Consider the following 22,790-nt stretch of genomic DNA (forward strand, 5'->3'; position numbering starts at 1 on the left):
AAGGGGGGGTGGTAGGAGAAGCGAACACTCTTACGTATTCAGAGTTAAATGGCAAGTTTTTCCCTGAATGCTCTGTGTTCCCTTCTCTGAGGCTGTGGGTCCCTATAATTGCACCAGAGGTGGTACCCCCCCTATATATATATATATATATATATATATCTGCCCCAATCCACACCGAATACAGGTGTATTTGCGGCGAGGCAGAGGCCGACAGATATGGACGGCATGGCCTTCTTTGCCAAAGGACGGGAGGATGGCATGCAAGACACGGCGAGGTTAATGACATTATTAAGAGAAGCCTTACCACAGCCGGTTGTCCAGCAGAGAGAGAGCCCCGTTACCTAATGTCCCGCAACTCTGATGAGCCTGTCGGTCGCCCAGACGGAATTACGGTGAACCCCTGGAAGAATGGTAGACAGTTGGTGTGGGACTACACTTGCGTTTCAACTTTAGCCAATACCTATGTTGACTTCAGTGCTACACAAGCAGGAGGAGCTGCCAATCACCGGGAAGCGGCCAAGTCACGTAAATACAGAGACCTTGAGCACCACTACAATTTTGTCCCCATTGCCTCAGAGACACTTGGTGCCTGGGGTAAAAGTGCTGCTAGCTTTTTGAAGGAGTTGGGGTCTAAGCTAATCGAAACAACTAGAGACCCTAGAGCTGCCAGTTTTCTTTTTCAGCGCCTTAGTGTGGCAATCCAGAGAGGAAATGCTCACTGCATCCACGGTTCCTGCCCGCCATCTGAGGAGCTGGAGAAGCTGTTCAACTTGTGACAAGCAGCCTTGCACCCTGCATGTAATCAATATTGTAACTTTTTTGTGTAATGACATTTTCAAATAAAGTTAGATAAATATACACACTTAACAAAAGAATACGGGTGGTAGGAGAAGAAAATATCAAAGTGTTCAGTGAGGATCCACAAGGTCTTCTCTGAGTACTCTTTATTTTCTTCTCCGAGGCTATGGGTCCCTACACTTGCACCAGAGGTGGTACCCCTTCTAGGTAAAAAAAAAAAATATATATATATATATATATATATATATATATATATATATATATATATATATATATATATATATATAAACACATTGATGACAAGGAATCCCACCTTGAGTCCTGGAAACCCCCTTCGTGACCTGAAATTCCACCTGTTGACCAGGAAACACATTTCTTGATCTGAAATCCCACCTAGAAAAACACTTCGTGACCTGAAATCTAACCTGGTGACCTGGAAATACCCTTAATGACCTGAAATCCCACCTGGTGACCTGGAAACACTCTTTGTGGCTTGAAATCCAAATTGGTGACCTGGAAACCCACCTGGTGACCTAGAAACACACTTCGTGACCTGAAATGCAACCTAGTGACCTGGAAACAGACTTCGTGATTTGAAATCCAATCTGGTGACCTGGAAACACACTTCGTGACCTGAAATCTCACCTGGTGACCTGGAAACACTCTTTGTAACCTGAAATCCAACATGGTGACCTGGAAACAAACTTCGTGACCTGAAATCCCACCTGGTGACATGGAAACACATTTCGTAACTAGAAATCTCACCAGGTGACCTGGAAACTCCACTGGTAACCTGGAAACAAACTTAATTACCTAGGAACCCATATGGCGACCAGGAAGCCCAACTGATGACCTGGAAACCCCCTAGTGACCTGGAAATCCATGTAGGGACCTGGAAACCAACCTAGTGACCTGGAAACCCACATGGTGATCTAGACGCACCAGGTGACCAAGGATAGCTGCATTTAAGTACCTATCCTGGACAGCGAGAAGAGATACATCGTGTGAGTATCAAGAGGTAACTACGTGATGCTACAAAGTCCAGCATCTCGCTGCATGGCTAGCCATACAGGGCCTTGTGGCCAATAGCCTGCAATGGCAGGCTATTGGCCACAAGACCCTTAGGAAGCGTTATGGAACGCTTCCGCTTCTCTTAGGAAGCGTTATGAGGACATCCTGTAAACCAATAGAATATTTGTGCGTTTACCCAGGTAAAATCTACGGAAGTAATGGGCCGAAGACAGAAGTGGTCAAAGGTAGTCCTACCTGCGTGTTGGGCTTTATTTGCCGCATCCTTGAGGTCGGAGAGCGTCTGCCTAAGGCAGGTATGTTGAAGCGTCCTTGAGGTGGGAGAGTGTCTGCCCGAGCCAGGTATATAAGGCACTGCGCCATCCTTCCATCTTCATAACTCGGTCCTCACCTCTACATCTCCCTGCTTCTCCTCCTTTATCGTCTTGTGTTTCCTGCACGTTTAAGCATGGCGGCCATCATCAGGAGCCTCCTTTACCTTGGTAAGCTGATCTAAGCTATTCAACTTCTATACCCATGTATTGTTTTATGTTTATGTAGTTATTTCTGAGCAAAATGGCTTGACCTCTAAAGGTTTAACTGTGATCTATTTCACCAATAAAAATATTTTCATTATTTTAAAAAATCTTTCAGATTTTATAGGTATAACTTACGTATAGATATCGGTATAACGTATAATTGAACAGATACTTTTATATGGTATAACTTGAGTACCATTTAATTATAATAGATTAGGTAAGGTTAGGCTCGAGTGTCTTAGCACACCATTTTCTAACCTTTGTAACAACTGGACGAGCTGATTTATATATGGGGTATAGCACTAACGTGAGGATGGGCCGGGTTAGGTAGTAGTGACAGCTTTAGTTAGCGGCCATTTACAGCTTGAGTTACCAACCATTTACAGCTTGACTTCGCAACAATTTACAGCTTGAGTTAATAACCATTTACAGCTTGAGTTAGAAGTGAATGCCTAGAGTTATAACTTGGAAAATTGGCAGCCTAAAATATAGTATAAAACAAACTATCATCAAAGTATATATATATATATATATATATATATATATATATATATATATATATATATATATATATATATATATATATATATATATATATATATATATATATAGCATGCTGTTACAGAATACCTTTACCCATATTCCATTTCTGTTTACAATTTTTCAATTAGCCTTCAGTTTGCGTTTAATTATATTGCCAGAATTGTAAGCTTGAGATTATGCAAGCTTCAGCTGAAGATGTGTGGGACGAGGGAAGCTGGCGGGTATTGTCTGTGGGATATTTGGCTGAAATATCTGTTATTCTGTAAACAACAGGTGTTGTGGGCGCGTGTCTGGCTCAGCAACGGACTTACCTCCCGCCAACCAACGGATTCAGCGGTAACGGAGGAAATGGAGCCAATGGAAACGGTAATGGTGCTTACACAAACGGCAATGGAAATGGCAACGGCCTAAACGGTAATGGTGCTTATTCAACAAGCAATGGAAATGGCAACGGTAACGGTGTAAACGGTAATGGTGTTTACACAAACGGCAATGGAAATGGCAACGGTAACGGTGTAAATGGTAATGGTGCTTTCACAAACGGCAATGGAAACGGCAACGGCCTAAATGGTAATGGTGCTTACACAAACGGCAATGGAAATGGCAACGGTAACGGTGTAAATGGTAATGGTGTTTACACAAAGGGCAATGGAAATGGCAACGGTAACGGTGTAAATGGTAACGGTGCTTACACAAACGGCAATGGAAACGGTAACGGTGTAAATGGTAATGGTGCTTACACAAACGGCAATGGAAATGGCAACGGTAACGGTGTAAATGGTAACGGTGCTTACACAAACGGCAATGGAAATGGCAACGGTAACGGTGTAAATGGTAATGGTGCTTACACAAACGGCAATGGAAATGGCAACGGTAACGGTGTAAATGGTAACGGTGCTTACTCAAACGGCAATGGAAATGGCAACGGTAACGGTGTAAATGGTAATGGCGCTTACACAAACGGCAATGGAAATGGCAACGGTAACGGTGTAAATGGTAATGGTGTTTACACAAACGGCAACGGTGCCGTTAACGGGATCTTTAACGGCATTTTCGACCCCATCGCTGCCCTTGGTGACGCTATTGGAGGCGGAGGCGTCCCCGGCGTGGACTATCCCATCCTGGTTTCTGTCCCACTCACCGGATTCTCCTGCACCGGACAAATCCCCGGATACTACGCTGATACTGCCCCAGAGGCCGGATGTCAGGTGAGTCTTATTCTGTCCCCGAGGCCGGATGTCAGGTGAGTCTTATCTGGCCACGAGGCCGGATGTCAGTGGTCTTATGCTGCCCCAGAGGCCGGATGTCAGGTGAGTCTTATGCTGCCCCCCGAGGCCGGATGTCAGGTGAGTCTTATGCAGCCCCCTGAGCCGGATGTCATGAGATTCTTATGCTGCCCTGGAGGCCGGATGTCATGTGATTCTTATGCTGCCGTGTTGACATTTTATAACAGAGAGTTTATACAGTCAGGTTCACATTAAGAGTCTGTATTTCCACTAAACGTTTTAAAGCTGTTTTCATGTTACTAAAAGTTATTGAGTATTTGCTAGTAATTGTCCTCTGCCTTTATCAGTAGTCCTCTTTGGTCATAACACCTACGACAGGTGTTCCACATCTGCCAGACGTACCACTTTGCTTCACTAATACTGTTGTCCTCGGCAGGTTTTCCACATCTGCCAGGCTGATGGCAGGAGCGACTCTTTCCTCTGTCCCAACGGCACCATCTTCAACCAGCAGTACTTCGTGTGTGACTGGTGGTACAACTTCGACTGTTCCACCGCCCAGCAGTTCTACGGTCTCAACGCTCAGATCGGCGTGATTATCGCAAACTCCAACGGCAATGGAGTTGGAGTTGTTAATGGCAATGGTCTCGTCAACGGTAATGGTAACGGAGCTGTAGTTAATGGGAATGGATATACTATTGGCAACGGTCTCGTCAACGGCAATGGTAACGGAGCTGCAGTTAATGGGAATGGATATACGAATGGCAACGGTCTCGTCAACGGTAATGGAGCTGCAGTTAATGGTAATGGATATACCAATGGCAATGGTCCCGTCAACGGCAATGGTAATGGATATACTAAAGGCAACGGTAATGGTAATGGCGTTCCAGTTAACGGTAACGGATATACGAATGGCAACGGTCTCGTCAACGGTTATGGTAACGGAGCTGCAGTCAATGGGAACGGATATACCAATGGCAACGGTCTCGTCAACGGCAATGGTAACGGAGCTGCAGTCAATGGGAACGGATATACCAATGGCAACGGTCTCGTCCACGGTAATGGTAACGGAGCTGCAGTCAACGGGAACGGATATACCAATGGCAACGGTCTCGTCAACGGTAATGGTAACGGAGCTGCTGTTAATGGGAACGGATATACCAATGGCAACGGTCTCGTCAACGGTAATGGTAACGGAGCTGCAGTTAATGGGAACGGATATACCAATGGCAACGGTCTCGTCAACGGTAATAGTAACGGAGCTGCAGTTAATGGGAACGGATATACCAATGGCAACGGTCTCGTCAACGGTAATGGTAACGGAGCTGCAGTTAATGGGAACGGATATACCAGTGGCAACGGTCTCGTCAACGGTAATGGTAATGGAGCTACAGGTAATGGAAATGGTTTCACCAATGGCAACGTTAACGGATATACTAGCACAAACGGTAATGGTAAAGTCAATGGTTTAACTAACGGTAATGGTGTTAACGGTAATGCCGTTAACGGTAACGGCGTTAACGGTAATGGTCACAGTAACGGCTCACCAGCCCCGGTCGGACTGTATCAGACTCCGAGCATATAATGAATAGTGTTGTTCATTATATGTGTTCCTCCTCCGCCTGCAGTCTTAGTGTTGACAGCCATTTTTGCATCATTACCTTACGACGGTCCTAAGACGTTTCTATCTTAGGTGAACACATGATAACGTTATCTTGCGAGAGTCGTAGGAAGCTTCTCTTTAAGCAATCAGAAAAGATTCAGGTCAATTATCGATTCCATCACTTGAGGAAACTCCTCTGAAGACGAGGAGATCAACCTCCACCAACTGCTTCTGTTTTCCAATATAATACATTTTTCACATTGATATATTTGATTTCTCTTCTATATTTATATTTTATATTTCGTAAACACTGTCTTTGTTTAAAAGATAAAAATATTCTCGGACGCCGTCAAAAAAATTGGCTATTCTCTCAGCTATCAAAAAACATGTCTTCATTTGTATAAGAATATATACGATTTACTTTCATATATTTGTCTATTTAAATTAATACTTAACAAAAAGAGTAAATTATGGACGGTAATTATTATGTATCATGGAATTATTCTTGTGTCATTACCTGTGTAATGAACACTTGCACAGATGACACAATAATTAGGCAACGGTTTCCGACATGCTGATTATACAGTATGTACTTTATTTATAGCTTTGAATCGTTAAACATTCAGATTTTGTGTTATGAGCTGTCAACAGACTTGTGGAGAGCGGGAGGCCACTCAGAGCTCTTGTGCCATACACCATACACACACGCACACACACACAGTTGACTTATAACCTATATTTTTATAACTTATGCATGAAATTATACATATATTAAAAGTATGTGTAAAATATGATCTCTCATTTTCTACCTAAAGTGATATTTGTGTCACAAATATTGGGACTGGAGCAAATAGTTAAGAAAGGAATAATTGGAAATGAAAGGAAACCAGAATGATACTATATTGCCAATACTGGTGGTAAACTAGTATTAGCAATATAGCATCATTCTGGTCAATTGTAAAACAGGTCACTGACATATTGCTTTATATATTGCTCGAGGTTCTGATACCAGAGCAGAAAGATATATTTTTTATTTATTTGTGTGTACATTAAAAGATATCAGAGTCATGAAGAAAAATATCTAATGACACTTCAGGTTAAGGGAATTGACTGTAAAATGTTTACATCATATTGAGAATTTGGGCATTTAATGAGATGTGGATCAAAAATTATTGAGAAATTACTGTAAAATATTGGTAAATTATTGTGATATATTGGTAAATTGTTGTGAAATATTAGGAAATAATTGTTAAATATTGGAAAATTATTGTTAAATATTGGGAAATATTGATAAATTCTTGGATTTTTTTTAATATTTGGAAATTATTTCCAAATATTATTTCTTTAGTTAATAGTGAATTATTATCTTTTTTTCTTGTAACCAAGTAACTTATTCAGCAGTGATCTAATGATTTTCCAGTCAAAAAATATTTTTAAGAGATTTGCACATAGCCGCCATCAACTGCTAGAAACACCGCTAAGATAATTATGACTGAAATGTATATTTCAGAGCTAAAAAGCAGTAATTCAGATTTTTTTTATTTGTTATGGTAATTTACGCAACTGTGAAAACTGTCAAATTTAGAGCAAAATTTATATTTGTGTTTATAAATCATTATCAATCAAGTGCTTCCAAAACGTGGTTCGTTTGAATAGAACGGCTGTGTTGTTGTAGCTCACTGGTAGAGCTAGTAGTGATGGTTGTTCTAGTAGTAATGGTTGTACTAGAGTGCTGGTTGTACTAGAGTGCTAACAGTACTACTTGTGCTGAAAGCAGCAAAAATTATTCTCCCCGACTCTGTACCTTAACTATTACTTCTAATAGCATTAACTAAGAGGTTTAATAGCATGTTATATCTGCCTGACATCTTGTCTTGTGTGACGTACTAGGTATTCTTGTGATATAAAAGGTTCATATATACTGCCTGAACATATATCTTATATTTTTTATACATTTTATATTGATAACATTATTAAAATTACGCGCATTTAAAAACATTGTTTTTATCCTCCCTATTTGCTCCCTGATTTCATGATGTGACGTCAATAGGATATGACCTCTTGATACCGAGAGGTGACGTCACCATGATATGCGCTCTTCAAACCGTGAGGTGAAGTCACCGAGAAATGCCCTCTTGATACCCTCTTGACGCCATAGAGCATGTTAAATCTGAGCATCCGTGTGACCAAGCTGACGCACTCAGAGATGGCAAGGCTACCAGTAATTAGTGACAGTATTGTAGGATGTAGCTGGACCTATTTGCACCAGCTTGAATAGTCAACCCAGGGACTGCCCAGCGATGTCAGAGCAAGTCGTTTAAGATGTTGATTTAGGGGCAACAACGATCGTGGGGTCGGATGTGTCCTGGCGTACCCGTGAAGGGTAAATCGCGAAGCTTAATAACAAAATGAATGTCATTTGTCAGCAAGCCAATAAACACACAGACGGGATGATGGGGGGGGGCCAGGAGTCCCTCAGGGAGGCAAGCACCGGCCCTGCCCCACAGAGAACACTGGGAAGCTAAAGCAAATACTCGGCTCCCAATTCAAATGCAAAACGTCATCCAGTGCCCCCAGGCAGAGCAGAAGCCGGCCGCCACCACGACTGAAGGCACACCAGGAGCCCCACCACGCCTTGAGGGCACACCAGACCCCACCACGCCTGAGGGCACACCAGGTGCCCACCACGCCTGAGGGCACACCAGGTGCCACCACGCCTGAGGGCACACCAGGACCCCCTCAAACACCTGAGGGCACACCAGAAGCCCACCACGTCTGAGGGCACACCAGGAGCCCACAGAGACCCGCCAACTCCCGGCACCTCGCGGCCAAGCCGGCGTCGGACAACCGTCACCCCGTCTAGAGAACTTGCAAAAAACGTTCAAATCTATCATCTATCCTGTGACACAAGGCGATAAGTGCGCCTGGCGTCCCGTAACAATTCGGTTCGTCGAATTGGAATGCCAATCGGCAGTATCAAATCCAAAATTGCGAAACAGAACATGATCCGGCGACTCCCCGGACGGAGCAGGTGTCCAGACGTCTGCTCAGTTGTCAAGGGTGAACCAGGATTCGTCGTTTAAGATAAATAATGGAATTGGGGCTTGGAGGCTCCTTCATCAGGCAGTCAGCTATGATGTATAGTGGAGGGGCGGGATTGGTGAGTTAACGAAACTCAGTGACTGTCATCAGATCACTTTCACTGCCTTTTGGGATTGTTAAAAAAATGCACTGAAACACCTGAATATGATAATGATAAACAGTTTGGATGTCAGAAAATATATTGTTTATCCACTATTCCACCAAGAATGCTTGTAGATTTTTCATTGCGGTACGTTACAATTTATGAGTACGTCCTACTGGGTCGGCCGCCACTTGGACGAGCACAGCTTGAGGACTTGCTTACAGTGAACCTGTTTAATGCGACGCCGAGCATACATATCGCCCGGAGTCACGGGAGAGTTAGTACATTTTCCTGCAATCCGGTTGGATCTTCGTGCGAAGAGACTGTCCGGGTGCAGATTGGGTTGAGGGGAGCCACGAGTTGGCGGCTCCTATAATGTGCTCTCGAGGCGTCTGGCTCCTGTAATGTTCACTGTAATTGCTAGATTCCGTTCGCCGGTTTGGTAAGTGCAGAGCTAACTCGCGACTCTATGCCGCGGTAGTAGCACCCTCGGGCTCTATGAAGCTCAAGGGCGAAGGGAAAAGTTGGAATAAAGTTCCAACTGAAGCTGGAAGTCAGTCAGTGTGTCACTGCTAGCTATTAATCTAATGTTGATGATTTATTTGATAAATATCACTTAATTTTTAAAGTTATGTCCCTTTTTACTTATATATATATATATATATTATATATATATATATATATATATATATATTAATATATATATATATATATATATATATATATATATATATATATATATACATATATATATATATACATATATATATTATTAAGCACCATTACCATTTACACCGTTACCGTTGCCATTTCCATTGCCGTTTGTGTAAACACCCATTACCATTTACACCGTTGCCGTTGCCAATTCCATTGCCGTTTGTGTAAGCACCATTAACATTTACACCGTTACCGATGCCATTTTCCAACCTGAAATCCAACCCGGTGACATGAAAACACACTTTGTGATCTGAATCCAAAATGGTGACCTGAAAAAAACTCTTGGCGACCTGAATACAACCTAGTGACCTGGAAACACTCTTCGTGATCTGAAATCCCACCTGGTGGCCTGGAAACGCACTATGTGACTTGAAATCTAACCTGGTTACCTGGAAACACACGTTGTGATGCGAAATCTCACCTGGTGACTGGGAAACACTTCATGACCTGAAATCCAACTTGGTTACCTGGATATACTCTTCGTGACCTTAAATCCAACCTGGTGACCTGGACGCTCCACCGGCAACCTGCGAACAAACTTAATGACCTAGGAACCCATATGGTGATCAGGAAGCCCACCTAGTGACCTGGTAATCCACCTAGTGACCTGGAAACTCACATGGTGATCTAGAAACGCGTCTGGTGACCAAGGATAGCTGCATTTAAGTACCTATCTTGGACAGCGAGAAGAGATACATCGAGTGAGTATCAAGAAAATAACTACGTGATGCTACAAAGTCCAGCATCTTGCTGTATGGCTAGCCATACAGGGGGCATGTGGCCAGTAGCCTCCACTGGCACTCTTTGGAAGTGTTATGAGGACATCCTATAAATCACGAGAGTACTTATGCGTTTACCAAATAAATCTACGGACGTAAAGGGCCAAAGGCAGGAGTGGTCAGACGTAATCCTGCCTGCGTGTTGGGCTTTCTTTGCCGCATCCTTGAGGGTGGGAGAGTGTCTGCCTAAGGCACGTATGTATTAGCGTCCTTGAGGTGGGAGAGTGTATGCCCGAGCGAGGTATATAAGGCACTGCGCCATCCTTCCATCTTCATAACTCGGTCCTCACCTCTACATCTCCCTGCTTCTCCTCCTTTATCGTCTTATCCTGTGTTTCCTGCACGTTTAAGCATGGCGGCAATCATCAGGAGCCTCCTTTACCTTGGTAAGCTGATCTAAGCTATTCAACTTCTATACCCAAGTATTGTTTTATGTTTATATAGTTATTTCTGAGCAAAATGGCTTGACCTCAAAAGGTTTACACTGTGATCTATTTCACCAGTAAAAATATTTTAATTATTTTAAAAAATCTTTCGGATTTTATAGGTATAACTTAGGTATAGATATCGGTATAACGTATAATTGAATATATACTTTTATATGGCATAACTTGAGTACCATTTAATTATAATAGGTTAGGTAAGGTTAGGCTCGAGTGTTTTAGCACACCATTTTCTAACCTTTGTAACAACTGGACGAGCTGATTTATATATGGGGTATAGCACTAACGTGAGGATGGGCCGGGTTAGGTAATAGTGACAGTTTTAGTTAGCGGCCATTTACAGCTTGAGTTAGCAACCACTTACAGCTTGAGTTAGCAACCATTTACAGCTTGACTTCGCAACAATTTACAGCTTGAGTTAATAACCATTTACAGCTTGAGTTAGAAGTGAATGGCTAGAGTTATAACTTGGAAAATTGGCAGCCTAAAATATAGTATAAAACAAACTATCATCAAAGTATATATAGATATATATATAGATATATATATATATAGATATATATATATATATAATATATATATATATATATATATTAGTATATATATATATATAGCATGCTGTTACAGAATACCTTTACCCATATTCCATTTCTGTTTACAATTTTTCAATTAGCCTTCAGTTTGCGTTTAATTATATTACCAGAATTGTAAGCTTGAGATTATGCAAGCTTCAGCTGAAGGTTGTGTGGGACGAGGGAAGCAGGCGGGTATTGTCTGTGGGATATTTGGCTGAAACATCTGTTATTCTGTAAACAACAGGTGTTTGTGGGCGCGTGTCTGGCTCAGCAACGGACTTACCTCCCGCCAACAACGGATTCAGCGGTAACGGAGGAAATGGAGCCAATGGAAACGGTAATGGTGCTTACACAAACGGCAATGGAAATGGCAACGGCCTAAACGGTAATGGTGCTTATTCAACAAGCAATGGAAACGGTAAACGGTGTAAACGGTAATGGTGTTTTACACAAACGGCAATGGAAATGGCAACGGTAACGGTGTAAATGGTAATAGTGCTTTCACAAACGGCAACGGCCTAAATGGTAATGGTGCTTACACAAACGGCAATGGAAATGGCAACGGGTAACGGTGTAAATGGTAATGGTGTTTACACAAACGGCAATGGAAATGGCAACGGTAACGGTGTAAATGGTAAACGGTGCTTACACAAACGGCAATGGAAATGGCAACGGTAACGGTGTAAATGGTAACAGTGCTTACACAAACGGCAATGGAAACGGTAACGGTGTAAATGGTAATGGTGCTTACACAAACGGCAATGGAAATGGCAACGGTAACGGTGTAAATGGTAACGGTGCTTACACAAACGGCAATGGAAATGGCAACGGTAACGGTGTAAATGGTAATGGTGCTTACACAAACGGCAATGGAAATGGCAACGGTAACGGTGTAAATGGTAATGGCGCTTACACAAACGGCAATGGAAATGGCAACGGTAACGGTGTAAATGGTAATGGCGCTTACACAAACAGCAATGGAAATGGCAACGGTAACGGTGTAAATGGTAATGGTGTTTACACAAACGGCAACGGTGCCGTTAACGGGATCTTTAACGGCATTTTCGACCCCATCGCTGCCCTTGGTGACGCTATTGGAGGCGGAGGCGTCCCCGGCGTGGACTATCCCATCCTGGTTTCTGTCCCACTCACCGGATTCTCCTGCACCGGACAAATCCCCGGATACTACGCTGATACTGCCCCAGAGGCCGGATGTCAGGTGAGTCTTATTCTGTCCCTGAGGCCGGATGTCAGGTGAGTCTTATTCTGGCCACGAGGCCGGATGTCAGTGGTCTTATGCTGCCCCAGAGGACGGATGTCAGGTGAGTTTTATGCTGCCCCCCGAGGCCGGATGTCAGGTGAGTCTTATGCAGCCCCCCGAAGCCGGATGTCATGTGATTCTTATGCTGCCCTGGAGGCCGGATGTCAGGTGAGTCTTATGCTGCCGTGTTGATATTTATAACTGAGAGTTTATACAATCAGGTTCACATTAGGAGTCTGTATTTCCACTAAACGTTTTAAAGCTGTTTTCATGTTATTAAAAGTTATTGAGTATTTGCTAGTAATTGTCCTCTGCCTTTATCAGTAGTCCTCTTTGGTCATAACACCTACGACAGATGTTCCACATCTGCCAGACGTACCACTTTGTTTCACTAAATACTGTTGTCCTCGGCAGGTGTTCCACATCTGCCAGGCCGATGGCAGGAGCGACTCTTTCCTCTGTCCCAACGGCACCATATTCAACCAGCAGTACTTCGTGTGTGACTGGTGGTACAACTTCGACTGTTCCACCGCCCAGCAGTTCTACGGTCTCAACGCTCAGATCGGCGTGATTATCGCAAACTCCAACGGCAATGGAGTTGGAGTTGTTAATGGCAATGGTCTCGTCAACGGTAATGGTAACGGAGCTGTAGTTAATGGGAATGGATATACTAATGGCAACGGTCTCGTCAACGGCAATGGTAACGGAGCTGCAGTTAATGGGAATGGATATACGAATGGCAACGGTCTCGTCAACGGTAATGGAGCTGCAGTTAATGGTAATGGATATACCAATGGCAATGGTCCCGTCAACGGCAATGGTAATGGATATACTAAAGGCAACGGTAATGGTAATGGCGTTCCAGTTAACGGTAACGGATATACGAATGGCAACGGTCTCGTCAACGGTAATGGTAACGGAGCTGCAGTCAATGGGAACGGATATACCAATGGCAACGGTCTCGTCAACGGCAATGGTAACGGAGCTGCAGTCAACGGGAACGGATATACCAATGGCAACGGTCTCGTCAACGGTAATGGTAACGGAGCTGCAGTTAATGGGAACGGATATACCAATGGCAACGGTCTCGTCAACGGTAATGGTAACGGAGCTGCAGTTAATGGGAACGGATATACCAATGGCAACGGTCTCGTCAACGGTAATGGTAACGGAGCTGCAGTTAATGGGAACGGATATACCAATGGCAACGGTCTCGTCAACGGTAATGGTAATGGAGCTACAGGTAATGGAAATGGTTTCACCAATGGCAACGGTAACGGATATACTAGCACAAACGGTAATGGTAAAGTAAATGGTTTAACTAACGGTAATGGTGTTAACGGTAACGGCGTTAACGGTAATGGTCACAGTAACGGCTCACCAGCCCCGGTCGGACTGTATCAGACTCCGAGCATATAATGAATAGTGTTGTTCATTATATGTGTTCCTCCTCCGCCTGCAGTCTTAGTGTTGACAGCCATTTTTGCATCATTACCTTACGACGGTCCTAAGACGTTTCTATCTTAGGTGAACACATGATAACATTAACTTGCGAGAGTCGTGGGAAGCGTCTCTTTAAGTAATCAGAAAAGATTCAGGTCAATTATCGATTCCATCACTTGAGGAAACTCCTCTGAAGACGAGGAGATCAACCTCCACCAACTGCTTCTGTTTTCCAATATATTACATTTTTCACATTGATATATTTGATTTCTCTTCTATATTTATATTTTATATTTCGTAAACACTGTCTTTGTTTAAAAGATAAAAATATTCTCGGACGCCGTCAAAAAAATTGGCTATTCTCTCAGCTATCAAAAAACATGTCTTCATTTGTATAAGAATATATAGGATTTACTTTCATATATTTGTCTATTTAAATTAATACTTAACAAAAAGAGTAAATTATGGACGGTAATTATTATTTATCATGGAATTATTCTTGTGTCATTACCTGTGTAATGAACACTTGCACAGATGACACAATAATTAGGCAACGGTTTCCGACATGCTGATTATACAGTATGTACTTTATTTATAGCTTTGAATCGTTAAACATTCAGATTTTGTGTTATGAGCTGTCAACAGACTTGTGGAGAGCGGGAGGCCACTCAGAGCTCTTGTGCCATACACCATACACACACGCACACACACACAGTTGACTTATAACCTATATTTTTATAACTTATGCATGAAATTATATATATATTAAAAGTATGTGTAAAATATGATCTCTCATTTTCTACCTAAAGTGATATTTGTGTCACAAATATTGGGACTGGAGCAAATAGTTAAGAAAGGAAACATTGGAAATGAAAGGAAACCAGAATGATACTATATTGCCAATACTGGTGGTAAACTAGTATTAGCAATATAGCATCATTCTGGTCAATTGTAAAACAGGTCACTGACATATTGCTTTATATATTGCTCGAGGTTCTGATACCAGAGCAGAAAGATATATTTTTTATTTATTTGTGTGTACATTAAAAGATATCAGAGTCATGAAGAAAAATATCTAATGACACTTCAGGTTAAGGGAATTGACTGTAAAATGTTTGCATCATATTGAGAATTTGGGCATTTAATGAGATGTGGAACAAAAATTATTGAGAAATTACTGTAAAATATTGGTAAATTATTGTGATATATTGGTAAATTGTTGTGAAATATTAGGAAATAATTGTTAAATATTGGAAAATTATTGTTAAATATTGGGAAATATTGATAAATTCTTGGATTTTTTTTAATATTTGGAAATTATTTCCAAATATTATTTCTTTAGTTAATAGTGAATTATTATCTTTTTTTCTTGTAACCAAGTAACTTATTCAGCAGTGATCTAATGATTTTCCAGTCAAAAAATATTTTTAAGAGATTTGCACATAGCCGCCATCAACTGCTAGAAACACCGCTAAGATAATTATGACTGAAATGTATATTTCAGAGCTAAAAAGCAGTAATTCAGATTTTTTTTTATTTGTTATGGTAATTTACGCAACTGTGAAAACTGTCAAATTTAGAGCAAAATTTATATTTGTGTTTATAAATCATTATCAATCAACTGCTTCCAAAACGTGGTTTGTTTGATTAGAACGGCTGTGTTGTTGTAGCTCACTGGTAGAGCTAGTAGTGATGGTTGTTCTAGTAGTAATGGTTGTACTAGAGTGCTGGTTGTACTAGAGTGCTAACAGTACTACTTGTGCTGAAAGCAGCAAAAATTATTCTCCCCGACTCTGTACCTTAACTATTACTTCTAATAGCATTAACTAAGAGGTTTAATAGCATGTTATATCTGCCTGACATCTTGTCTTGTGTGACGTACTAGGTATTCTTGTGATATAAAAGGTTCATATATACTGCCTGAACATATATCTTATATTTTTATATACATTTTATATTGATAACATTATTAAAATTACGCGCATTTAAAAACATTGTTTTTATCCTCCCTATTTGCTCCCTGATTTCATGATGTGACGTCAATAGGATATGACCTCTTGATACCGAGAGGTGACGTCACCATGATATGCGCTCTTCAAACCGTGAGGTGAAGTCACCGAGAAATGCCCTCTTGATACCCTCTTGACGCCATAGAGCATGTTAAATCTGAGCATCCGTGTGACCAAGCTGACGCACTCAGAGATGGCAAGGCTACCAGTAATTAGTGACAGTATTGTAGGATGTAGCTGGACCTATTTGCACCAGCTTGAATAGTCAACCCAGGGACTGCCCAGCGATGTCAGAGCAAGTCGTTTAAGATGTTGATTTAGGGGCAACGACGATCGTGGGGTCGGATGTGTCCTGGCGTACCCGTGAAGGGTAAATCGCGAAGCTTAATAACAAAATGAATGTCATTTGTCAGCAAGCCAATAAACACACAGACGGGATGATGGGGGGGGGGCCAGGAGTCCCTCAGGGAGGCAAGCACCGGCCCTGCCCCACAGAGAACACTGGGAAGCTAAAGCAAATACTCGGCTCCCAATTCAAATGCAAAACGTCGTCCAGTGCCCCCAGGCAGAGCAGAAGCCGGCCGCCCACCACGACTGAAGGCACACCAGGAGCCCACCACGCCTGAGGGCACACCAGGACCCCACCACGCCTGAGGGCACACCAGGTGCCCACCACGCCTGAGGGCACACCAGGACCTCCCTCAACACCTGAGGGCACACCAGAAGCCCACCACGTCTGAGGGCACACCAGGAGCCCACAGAGACCCGCCAACTCCCGGCACCTCGCGGCCAAGCCGGCGTCGGACACCGTCACCCCGTCTAGAGAACTTGCCAAAAAAAACGTTCAAAATCTATCATCTATCCTGTGACACAAGGCGATAAGTGCGCCTGGCGTCGTAACAATTCGGTTCGTCGAATTGGAATGCCAATCGGCAGTATCAAATCCAAAATTCCGAAACAGAACATGATCCGGCGACTCCCGGACGGAGCAGGTGTCCAGACGTCTGCTCGTTGTCAAGGGTGAACCAGGATTCGTCGTTTAAGATAAATAATGGAATTGGGGCTTGGAGGCTCCTTCATCAGGCAGTCAGCTATGATGTATAGTGGAGGGCGGATTGGTGAGTTAACGAAACTCAGTGACTGTCATCAGATCACTTTCACTGCCTTTTGGATTGTTAAAAAAATGCACTGAAACACCTGAATATGATAATGATAAAACAGTTTGGATGTCAGAAATATATTGTTTATCCACTATTCCACCAAGAATGCTTGTAGATTTTTCATTGCGGTACGTTACAATTTATGAGTACGTCTACTGGGTCGGCCGCCACTTGGACGAGCACAGCTTGAGGACTTGCTTACAGTGAACCTGTTTAATGCGACGCCGAGCATACATATCGCCCGGAGTCACGGGAGAGTTAGTACATTTTCCTGCAATCCGGTTGGATCTTCGTGCGAAGAGACTGTCCGGTGCAGATTGGGCTGAGGGGAGCCACGAGTTGGCGGCTCCTATAATGTGCTCTCGAGGCGTCTGGCTCCTGTAATGTTCACTGTAATGCTAGATTCCGTTCGCCGGTTTGGTAAGTGCAGAGCTAACTCGCGACTCTATGCCGCGGTAGTAGCACCCTCGGGCTCTATGAAGCTCAAGGGCGAAGGGAAAAGTTGGAATAAAGTTCCAACTGAAGCTGGAAGTCAGTCAGTGTGTCACTGCTAGCTATTAATCTAATGTTGATGATTTATTTGATAAATATCACTTATTTTTAAAGTTATGTCCCTTTTTACTTATATATATATATATATATATATATATATATATATATATATATATATATATATATATATATATATATATATATATATATATATATATATATATATATACATATATATATATACATATATATATTATTAAGCACCATTACCATTTACACCGTTACCGTTGCCATTTCCATTGCCGTTTGTGTAAACACCATTACCATTTACACCGTTGCCAATTCCATTGCCGTTTGTGTAAGCACCATTACCATTTACACCGTTACCGATGCCATTTCCAACCTGAAATCCAACCCGGTGACATGAAAACACACTTTGTGATCTGAAATCCAAAATGGTGACCTGAAAAAACTCTTGGCGACCTGAAATACAACCTAGTGACCTGGAAACACTCTTCGTGATCTGAAATCCCACCTGGTGGCCTGGAAACGCACTATGTGACTTGAAATCTAACCTGGTTACCTGGAAACACACGTTGTGATGCGAAATCTCACCTGGTGACTGGGAAACACTCTTCATGACCTGAAATCCAACTTGGTTACCTGGATATACTCTTCGTGACCTTAAATCCAACCTGGTGACCTGGACGCTCCACCGGCAACCTGCGAACAAACTTAATGACCTAGGAACCCATATGGTGATCAGGAAGCCCACCTAGTGACCTGGTAATCCACCTAGTGACCTGGAAACTCATATGGTGATCTAGAAACGCGTCTGGTGACCAAGGATAGCTGCATTTAAGTACCTATCTTGAACAGCGAGAAGAGATACATCGAGTGAGTATCAAGAAATAACTACGTGATGCTACAAAGTCCAGCATCTTGCTGTATGGCTAGCCATACAGGGGCATGTGGCCAGTAGCCTCCACTGGCACTCTTTGGAAGTGTTATGAGGACATCCTATAAATCACGAGAGTACTTATGCGTTTACCAAATAAAATCTACGGACGTAAAGGGCCAAAGGCAGGAGTGGTCAGACGTAATCCTGCCTGCGTGTTGGGCTTTCTTTGCCGCATCCTTGAGGTGGGAGAGTGTCTGCCTAAGGCACGTATGTATTAGCGTCCTTGAGGTGGGAGAGTGTATGCCCGAGCGAGGTATATAAGGCACTGCGCCATCCTTCCATCTTCATAACTCGGTCCTCACCTCTACATCTCCCTGCTTCTCCTCCTTTATCGTCTTATCCTGTGTTTCCTGCACGTTTAAGCATGGCGGCAATCATCAGGAGCCTCCTTTACCTTGGTAAGCTGATCTAAGCTATTCAACTTCTATACCCAAGTATTGTTTTATGTTTATATAGTTATTTCTGAGCAAAATGGCTTGACCTCAAAAGGTTTACACTGTGATCTATTTCACCAGTAAAAATATTTTCATTATTTTAAAAAATCTTTCGGATTTTATAGGTATAACTTAGGTATAGATATCGGTATAACGTATAATTGAATATATACTTTTATATGGCATAACTTGAGTACCATTTAATTATAATAGGTTAGGTAAGGTTAGGCTCGAGTGTTTTAGCACACGATTTTCTAACCTTTGTAACAACTGGACGAGCTGATTTATATATGGGGTATAGCACTAACGTGAGGATGGGCCGGGTTAGGTAATAGTGACAGTTTTAGTTAGCGGCCATTTACAGCTTGAGTTAGCAACCACTTACAGCTTGAGTTAGCAACCATTTACAGCTTGACTTCGCAACAGTTTACAGCTTGAGTTAATAACCATTTACAGCTTGAGTTAGAAGTGAATGCCTAGAGTCATAACTTGGAAAATTGGCAGCCTAAAATATAGTATAAAACAAACTATCATCAAAGTATATATATATATATATATATATATATATATATATATATATATAATATATATATATATATATATAACTGAAAACTCACACCCCAGAAGTGACTCGAACCCATACTCCCAGAAGCACTTCTGGGGTGTGAGTTTTCAGTTGCATATTGTCCTGGGGACCATTCAGGCTTGTTCGCATATATATATATATATATATATATATATATATATATATATATATATATATATATATATATATATATATATATATATATATATATATATATATATATATAGCATGCTGTTACAGAATACCTTTACCCATATTCCATTTCTGTTTACAATTTTTCAATTAGCCTTAAGTTTGCGTTTAATTATATTACCAGAATTGTAAGCTTGAGATTTTGCAAGCTTCAGCTGAAGGTGTGTGGGACGAGGGAAGCAGGCGGGTATTGTCTGTGGGATATTTGGCTGAAACATCTGTTATTCTGTAAACAACAGGTGTTGTGGGCGCGTGTCTGGCTCAGCAACGGACTTACCTCCCGCCAACCAACGGATTCAGCGGTAACGGAGGAAATGGAGCCAATGGAAACGGTAATGGTGCTTACACAAACGGCAATGGAAATGGCAACGGCCTAAACGGTAATGGTGCTTATTCAACAAGCAATGGAAATGGCAACGGTAACGGTGTAAACGGTAATGGTGTTTACCCAAACGGCAATGGAAATGGCAACGGTAACGGTGTAAATGGTAATAGTGCTTTCACAAACGGCAATGGAAACGGCAACGGCCTAAATGGTAATGGTGCTTACACAAACGGCAATGGAAATGGCAACGGTAACGGTGTAAATGGTAATGGTGTTTACACAAACGGCAATGGAAATGGCAACGGTAACGGTGTAAATGGTAACGGTGCTTACACAAACGGCAATGGAAACGGTAACGGTGTAAATGGTAATGGTGCTTACACAAACGGCAATGGAAATGGCAACGGTAACGGTGTAAATGGTAACGGTGCTTACACAAACGGCAATGGAAATGGCAACGGTAACGGTGTAAATGGTAATGGTGCTTACACAAACGGCAATGGAAATGGCAACGGTAACGGTGTAAATGGTAACGGTGCTTACTCAAACGGCAATGGAAATGGCAACGGTAACGGTGTAAATGGTAATGGCGCTTACACAAACGGCAATGGAAATGGCAACGGTAACGGTGTAAATGGTAATGGTGTTTACACAAACGGCAACGGTGCCGTTAACGGGATCTTTAACGGCATTTTCGACCCCATCGCTGCCCTTGGTGACGCTATTGGAGGCGGAGGCGTCCCCGGCGTGGACTATCCCATCCTGGTTTCTGTCCCACTCACCGGATTCTCCTGCACCGGACAAATCCCCGGATACTACGCTGATACTGCCCCAGAGGCCGGATGTCAGGTGAGTCTTATTCTGTCCCTGAGGCCGGATGTCAGGTGAGTCTTATTCTGGCCACGAGGCCGGATGTCAGTGGTCTTATGCTGCCCCAGAGGACGGATGTCAGGTGAGTTTTATGCTGCCCCCCCGAGGCCGGATGTCAGGTGAGTCTTATGCAGCCCCCCGAAGCCGGATGTCATGTGATTCTTATGCTGCCCTGGAGGCCGGATGTCAGGTGAGTCTTATGCTGCCGTGTTGATATTTTATAACTGAGAGTTTATACAATCAGGTTCACATTAGGAGTCTGTATTTCCACTAAACGTTTTAAAGCTGTTTTCATGTTATTAAAAGTTATTGAGTATTTGCTAGTAATTGTCCTCTGCCTTTATCAGTAGTCCTCTTTGGTCATAACACCTACGACAGATGTTCCACATCTGCCAGACGTACCACTTTGTTTCACAAATACTGTTGTCCTCGGCAGGTGTTCCACATCTGCCAGGCCGATGGCAGGAGCGACTCTTTCCTCTGTCCCAACGGCACCATATTCAACCAGCAGTACTTCGTGTGTGACTGGTGGTACAACTTCGACTGTTCCACCGCCCAGCAGTTCTACGGTCTCAACGCTCAGATCGGCGTGATTATCGCAAACTCCAACGGCAATGGAGTTGGAGTTGTTAATGGCAATGGTCTCGTCAACGGTAATGGTAACGGAGCTGTAGTTAATGGGAATGGATATACTAATGGCAACGGTCTCGTCAACGGCAATGGTAACGGAGCTGCAGTTAATGGGAATGGATATACGAATGGCAACGGTCTCGTCAACGGTAATGGAGCTGCAGTTAATGGTAATGGATATACCAATGGCAATGGTCCCATCAACGGCAATGGTAATGGATATACTAAAGGCAACGGTAATGGTAATGGCGTTCCAGTTAACGGTAACGGATATACGAATGGCAACGGTCTCGTCAACGGTAATGGTAACGGAGCTGCAGTCAATGGGAACGGATATACCAATGGCAACGGTCTCGTCAACGGCAATGGTATCGGAGCTGCAGTCAATGAGAACGGATATACCAATGGCAACGGTCTCGTCAACGGTAATGGTAACGGAGCTGCAGTTAATGGGAACGGATATACCAATGGCAACGGTCTCGTCAACGGTAATGGTAACGGAGCTGCAGTCAACGGGAACGGATATACCAATGGCAACGGTCTCGTCAACGGTAATGGTAACGGAGCTGCAGTTAATGGGAACGGATATATCAATGGCAACGGTCTCGTCAACGGTAATGGTAACGGAGCTGCAGTTAATGGGAACGGATATACCAATGGTAACGGTCTCGTCAACGGTAATGGTAACGGAGCTGTAGTTAATGGGAACGGATATACCAATGGCAACGGTCTCGTCAACGGTAATGGTAACGGAGCTGCAGTTAATGGGAACGGATATACCAATGGCAACGGTCTCGTCAACGGTAATGGTAATGGAGCTACAGGTAATGGAAATGGTTTCACCAATGGCAACGGTAACGGATATACTAGCACAAACGGTAATGGTAAAGTAAATGGTTTAACTAACGGTAATGGTGTTAACGGTAATGCCGTTAACGGTAACGGCGTTAACGGTAATGGTCACAGTAACGGCTCACCAGCCCCGGTCGGACTGTATCAGACTCCGAGCATATAA

The 22,790-nt window shown here is 42.8% G+C and overlaps 2 protein-coding genes and 1 pseudogene across 2 annotated transcripts; all 3 read left to right on the forward strand.

Moving 5' to 3' along the window:
- Positions 1-2,275: 2,275 nt before the first annotated feature.
- Positions 2,276-5,909, forward strand: LOC138362242 (uncharacterized PE-PGRS family protein PE_PGRS46-like). The gene is made up of 4 exons (XM_069321020.1): positions 2,276-2,309; positions 3,162-4,096; positions 4,551-5,577; positions 5,662-5,909. The coding sequence occupies exons 1-4, from the start codon at positions 2,276-2,278 to the stop codon at positions 5,694-5,696; spliced, it is 2,031 nt and encodes a 676-aa protein (XP_069177121.1). The 3' UTR covers positions 5,697-5,909.
- Positions 5,910-10,746: 4,837 nt separating this feature from the next.
- LOC138362263 (uncharacterized PE-PGRS family protein PE_PGRS46-like) lies at positions 10,747-14,438 on the forward strand (annotated as a pseudogene).
- Positions 14,439-19,102: 4,664 nt separating this feature from the next.
- Positions 19,103-22,790, forward strand: LOC138362253 (uncharacterized PE-PGRS family protein PE_PGRS46-like). The gene is made up of 5 exons (XM_069321031.1): positions 19,103-19,136; positions 20,190-21,124; positions 21,582-22,094; positions 22,167-22,671; positions 22,756-22,790. The coding sequence occupies exons 1-5, from the start codon at positions 19,103-19,105 to the stop codon at positions 22,788-22,790; spliced, it is 2,022 nt and encodes a 673-aa protein (XP_069177132.1).

This window comes from Procambarus clarkii, chromosome 8, assembly GCF_040958095.1.
Source record: "Procambarus clarkii isolate CNS0578487 chromosome 8, FALCON_Pclarkii_2.0, whole genome shotgun sequence".
In the NCBI taxonomy this organism is placed as follows: domain Eukaryota; kingdom Metazoa; phylum Arthropoda; class Malacostraca; order Decapoda; family Cambaridae; genus Procambarus; species Procambarus clarkii.

Bases quoted from the DNA above. Each gene is read 5' to 3' on its own strand.
- LOC138362242 (XM_069321020.1), top strand. From the start codon at position 2,276: ATGGCGGCCATCATCAGGAGCCTCCTTTACCTTG. The intron at 4,097-4,550 runs GTGAGTCTTATT...TGTCCTCGGCAG, and splicing joins CCCCAGAGGCCGGATGTCAG to GTTTTCCACATCTGCCAGGC. The intron at 5,578-5,661 runs GTTTAACTAACG...ACGGCTCACCAG, and splicing joins CGGTAATGGTAAAGTCAATG to CCCCGGTCGGACTGTATCAG.
- LOC138362253 (XM_069321031.1), top strand. From the start codon at position 19,103: ATGGCGGCAATCATCAGGAGCCTCCTTTACCTTG. The intron at 19,137-20,189 runs GTAAGCTGATCT...TGTAAACAACAG, and splicing joins CAGGAGCCTCCTTTACCTTG to GTGTTGTGGGCGCGTGTCTG. The intron at 22,672-22,755 runs GTTTAACTAACG...ACGGCTCACCAG, and splicing joins CGGTAATGGTAAAGTAAATG to CCCCGGTCGGACTGTATCAG.